The following is a 6,000-nucleotide window of genomic DNA, read 5'->3' on the forward strand; positions in this document are numbered from 1 at the left end:
CTTGAAAATTTAAATACCAATTTGTTCAGTATTTGTAATGCATCTGCCAGTGCTGCTACTGCTGTTTTCAATGTAATAGTTAATGTTTCAAAATCACAATTTTATGCTTCTGTAATTAAAACAAAAAAAAAAAAAAAAAAAAGACTGAGAAGTTCCACATTTATTTTCATTCTGTTTTTGGTGTAATGAGTGATGAAATATAACAAAATAAGACCCATAAAATCTGTCTGACACTTGTGTGAAGGCCCTGTGCTAAAGGTCCAAAGCAGGTAACCCACATTACCTGCTGCAACATAACTGCTTGCTGCTGTTGGAGAAGTGCTTGAAGCTGCTGCGGTGACAGCACTTGCTGCTGGAGAATCTGCTGCATTTGCTGAGGGGTGATCACCTGGGGAGTCATCATGGCCACTGACACAGGAACCTGCACAGAGAAAGGAAGACATCATCATGAAACACATTTTAGTTCTCCTGCATCCCTGCTGGACATATTTTTTACTTTGTAACAAAGATGGACCATAATTTTTACATAATATTTATCACTGTAAGGTTCCAGTTTCAGTTGGAATCTGTTAAAGACCACAGTACTGTGGCACTCTATCTCCAGAGGCATCAGATTTGATCAGATTCAAACTTTATGTTTTGCATCTCTTATGTATTCCTGCAAGAAATTTCAGCATTGGCTACTAAAAATGTGTATTTAAAAATAAATGATCACATGCCAGGGCTCTCAACACCTCATAATCAACCATCTTATCAAGTGTCATAATGTTACAAACTGAAAAAATCTATTGAGACTACTTCAAAAGATATGACTAAAATAGACAGCAAAATAAGTACATTAAAGCTATAAATGTTTCACACAATAAAGACACTTAGCCTAGAAAATATTTGTGTAACACATCAGTTCAGTGTAAGAAGACCTTTCTTGCTCAGCTAGTCCTTTAAAGAAATTTGATTTAGACCATGAACATATTGGAGTATGGAGCAAGGGCTGTCACCTCAGTCATCCTGTCTCTGCAGAGAGAAACCTGTTCTCAGTCACTCTTAAGTGGAAAGTCAAGACGAGAGCACTTTGTTGTAGCATTATTAGTTTGTCCACTAAGAATGGCTTATTTTCATAGGTGGTGATTTGCACACAGCTTCATTCCCCATTTCTAACACACTGAGATGAGGTGTCTACATCTGCACAAACACCCACCTACACACATACTCTCAGGACTGCGTGTGTCAGTGCAAAAGGCACCAAGCACACGTGGTTGCATACACAAGACAAGTCGCGTGGAAAAGCCTGAGGTCTGTGCTGAGCCTCTGCAGCAGACCCACAGTGTGAAACCATTGCTCAAGCTAACGAGGACACGGGCACACAGCTGTCAGCTGGCCAAGTTTTCTACCCATAAAAAAAGCAGCCACACACTTGTCTAGCAAAATTCAAATATTTTTCTTATATATAATAACAAACTGGCATATAAGTCCTGCTTTGCGAGATGTTTGTAGGACATTCCAGTCTTCTGTTAATCAGCAAAAATAATATTTTTATTGATAAAATAAATAATGAACAAACCTTAAGAGGAAAGCTTTTCTAATATGTCTATTACTTGACTCTACCCTGTAAGACTTTGTATAAATGTAACAGAGGCAACAACCAAAATATACAAGTCTGCTGGTTTACTTTAGGGAGAAATTACTTCACCGAATATTAGACAGGATACCACTTTTTACACCATTCATCAGAGCATAGATTATGATCTTAAAATACTGAGTAGTTAAAAATCTGACAGCAAAAGTACCAGCCACTAGTAAAGTCTGATAATCTTCACAAACAAGAAATGGATTTTAAGAATAAATTCTGAAAGTCTTACTGTAAAACACAAACAGAAAAGACAGAATCATTATGTCTGGAAAAGATTCCTTCAAGATACTTGAAGCCAACCATCAAACAGACTTACCACTCATTATTAAACACTTGTGGTGAAGAATTTACTTTTGTCTATCACTGGACTTCTATAGTCAACAAAGAAATGCCAAAGAAAGTTTGTCTGATTTAGCTTAGGTGTCTACTTTAGTATGGGACTAACCCCTCTCTGTATGTGCCTGTTTCTTCACTGAGTGTAGACTCACTTTGAGTAGACATCTAACTTCCAGATGGTTAATGTTGGTTGTTACACTTTGTGATACCTAGAAACTTCAGAGTATTCAAAACACCTAATTTTCATGCAATAGTGTTTTATTCTATGTCTACATGCTCCTAAGGGCAAAGCAAACAAGTTTTCACAACTTTGTGATGCATGAGCAAAGAGTAAAATTCACTCGCTGGAGTCAGTGTTCAGTTCGCTATGAAGTCAGTAAGAATTTCCTCTGTTACAAGAGATCTGAACTTGCCTTCTTGTAACAATTTTGCCTCGGTGATGCTATTCAACTACCACATGTCACACAGAAAGAAGGCGGCAGAGAGGAAAACAGACACCTTCCCAATTAAATCATTACCCTTAACCTTTAAACCCAGCAAGAATTTTCCTAACACTTAGATGCTCACTACTATAATATAGGGCAAATGGTAATGGTGCTGCAGAGTTGTTAATCCACTTCTCCTCTTATCTTTACGTTTCCTTTAGCTTTTCTGGATTCTGTGTTTTCAAACACATAAGTAAAAATTCTGATCTATACACAGTAAAAATCAACTGAACTCTTTAAGTGGCACTGATTTATTCATGCTCTGTGCTAAAGGCTCTAGTGAGTAAGGTGTACAGTAAGAATCCTCTGTTCCTCACTCTGAAAATACAGATTCTCTTTTGCCAGCTGTATTTCTGCTGCCTTTTGTAGTATAGGTTCTGAATCTCCCTGGCTGCATACTTGGTTCATATATTTGGAGGCACACCACCTGCTTTGCAGTATAACCTAATAGTTTTCTCTTCAAACTTCTCTTGCACCTATTTTTCTACACGTGCTTTCAACTGTATAAGCTGAAGTAGAAAACCTAATAGATCTGTTTTTCATGATGCTGAACACAAACATGTAAAATATGGAATTCAAGATCATGAGTAAAAATACCTATTTATGTAGATAATACTACTTGTAACAGAATTTTATGTAAAGATTTGTACGCGTGTACCACACCAGGTCTTCCTTCCCATAAAGGAGAAGGTATTGTGAAAACTGCTGGAATTTTAAATTAGCAAAATGTATTAACCAAAGAGATTTCTCTAATTGTAATTAGGTAATATAAATTGGTGCATTTCACACCCTCCAGTGATAACACTAGACTGCACTTTATTTCTTACTGGCATAGTGCTACTGCACTATCTGGGTCAGAAGACTATGAGAAACCTACTATTTTATGGTCAATTATGTGCATTAGATTTAGTGTCTGCATTTTTCAAGATTTCTGATCAGATTGTACAAAAATGTAGCAAAGAGGCCAACTCTGACTTTCAATAGATCTGAAGTCAGTTCAGGTAGAGGACAGTAGAGGGACCCGGTGAAAAAGTAGAATCAAGCCAATGACCTGATTTCTTTGAGCGGCACATAAACTCCAAACAAATTCTCTTTCAGACCTCTCATGAAAAACTGGTGAAAAAGTGAAATGTGATTTATGTCTGTAACCCATTTGTTACAAGGCATCCTCATAAAATCTGAATTGCTAACTCTGTCATACAGATGGCTGCATACAGAAACCCTACAAAACACAATGGATCAGATGGCCTCTGAATCACAGCTACACTTGTGTGATCCATGATGGGCCCTGATGGAAGTTGCATGTTTTGAAGAGTTTCTCATGTTTCTGAAGCAGAATTCCCCCATTTCTTCAGATTAGTTTACAAGTCCTTCTAATTAATACATATGCAAAGAAACAAAATTTTAACACATCTAAACAGCATTTCAGTCAAATGCAACTATTAACTGCTTTATTACTACATGTACTAATAAACAAAGAGCTGCAACACAGAATGAAAACACTGACAGTGGAAACTAGATACATTAATATGGCTGCAGAAATGAAGCCACAACTTCTGTGGCCAGGCAAAAACCTGTGTTTCCCTGAGATCAATTTAATAGAGTAGTGGTGGTAGGTGAGCTTGTGTAATTGTAGTGGTGGTGGGTGAGCTTGTGTAATTAACATCACTCTTCTGCTGTGCAAGAAAAAATCAGCTTCACCTGTGAAGAAGCTTGCCAGGTAAACACTCATCTGTTGTTCCAATGAACTAGTCAATAAAAGGAATCATATAAATATATATGGAGAGCAGCCAGACAGAGAGGGATCTGGGGGTGCTGATTGATACCCGCCTGAACATGAGCGAGCAGTGTGCCCAGGTGGCCAAGAGAGCCAGTGGCATCCTGGCCTGCATCAGGAATGGTGTGGTCAGCAGGAGCAGGGAGGTCATTCTGCCCCTGTACTCTGCACTGCTTAGACCTCATCTTGAGGACTGTGTTCAGTTCTGGGCCCCCCAGTTTAGAACGGACATCGAAATGCTTGAGCATGCCCAGAGAAGGGCGACGAGGCTGGGGAGAGGCCTCGAGCACAGCCCTACTAGGAGAGGCTGAGGGAGCTGGGATTGTTTAGCCTGGAGAAGAGGAGGCTCAGGGGAGACCTTATTGCTGTCTACAACTACTTGAGGGAGGTTGTGGCCAGGAGGAGGTTGCTCTCTTCTCTCAGGTGGCCAGCACCAGAACGAGAGGACACAGCCTCAGGCTGCACCAGGGGAAATTTAGGCTCGAGGTGAGGAGAAAGTTCTTCACTGAGAGAGTCATTGGACACTGGAATGGGCTGCCCGGGGAGGTGGTGGAGTCGCCGTCCCTGGAGCTGTTCAAGGCAAGGTTGGACGTGGCACTTGGTGCCATGGTCTAGCCTTGAGCTCTGTGGTAACAGGTTGGACTTGATGATCTATGAGGTCTCTTCCAACCCTGATGATACTGTGATATTTTTTAATGTTACCTAAAAAAAAATTCATACTCTTAATGACACAAATAGGAGGTAGAGCAAGTAACATGCACCCTCAGTATTTTTTTGCTGCTTTTAAGAGCCTTGAGAAACTGTATACATATTTGCAAGAGATGTTGACCAATGTGACTGTCATTAAATGAAAAAAAAAAAATACAACCAAAGGAATTCTTCTTATTTTGAAAGTCAGGTATTAATAGTGAAAATTACACACAAACTTGGCCTATGTTTTCAGTGCTTTTTGAGATGGATTACCAAATCACACATATTAGTCACATTCAGAGTCGGTTTAAGCTATGCAGGAATTATTTCTTTGTTACAGAGGAAACAAGTTACAGTCTTTAAGTCATTAATCCAAAGACACATGATATTTTAAGTAGCAGATCTTAGAAAGGAGCTGTCCAGTAAGACAAGTCTCTCTGGTTTATTGAAAGCAGAGTAATTAAACACTTAATGGAGAAACTTCTTTCTGCAAAATTTTTCTTTTAAAAATCAATTGAGGTATGAAAATACATATTTATGGTGCAAAATCAGGCTCTTTAGCAGAAAACTATTTTAAACCAAGTAGCTACTACATCCCTTCTCTTTCTGCTTCAGTAAGGTGTAGATTGTGTACCATAATAATAACAACCTTTTGAATCTTTCTGATTTTACAGCATTAAAACGCACTGTGAACGGACTATTTGTAAGCTGTTCCTAACTAGTGAACAAGAATACATAATGATATGATCCTCCTAGACAGATGATAGGTACTGCCCAGTTTTATGCAGCTTAGACAAGATTACATGCTTCTGAAGCATCTTGAAAATGTATATTGTACAATGTAGAAAGTGCAAGTATTTAGCAAGAGAAAAAACTATGACACATGGTAACAAAGATCACAGTATCATCAGGGTTGGAAGAGACCTCACAGATCATCAAGTCCAACCCTTTACCACAGAGCTCAAGGCTAGACCATGGCACCAAGTGCCACGTCCAACCTTGCCTTGAAGTGCCCCAGGGACGGCGACTCCACCACCTCCCCGGGCAGCCCATTCCAGTGTCCAATGACTCAGTGAAGAACT

The 6,000-nt window shown here is 39.2% G+C and overlaps 1 protein-coding gene across 9 annotated transcripts in view; it reads right to left on the reverse strand.

The window, feature by feature from the left end:
• The window catches only part of FOXP2 (forkhead box P2), a 355,294-nt gene that overhangs the window by 64,942 nt on the left and 284,352 nt on the right, over nt 1-6,000 (reverse strand). For all 9 annotated transcript variants that reach the window (XM_064142097.1, XM_064142103.1, XM_064142102.1 and 6 more), the window contains one exon: nt 284-421. In XM_064142097.1, the coding sequence (XP_063998167.1) occupies nt 284-421 (138 nt within the window). The remainder of the gene's footprint in view (nt 1-283; nt 422-6,000) is intronic.

This window comes from Pogoniulus pusillus, chromosome 4 (assembly GCF_015220805.1).
Source record: "Pogoniulus pusillus isolate bPogPus1 chromosome 4, bPogPus1.pri, whole genome shotgun sequence".
Classification (NCBI taxonomy): Eukaryota; Metazoa; Chordata; class Aves; order Piciformes; family Lybiidae; genus Pogoniulus; species Pogoniulus pusillus.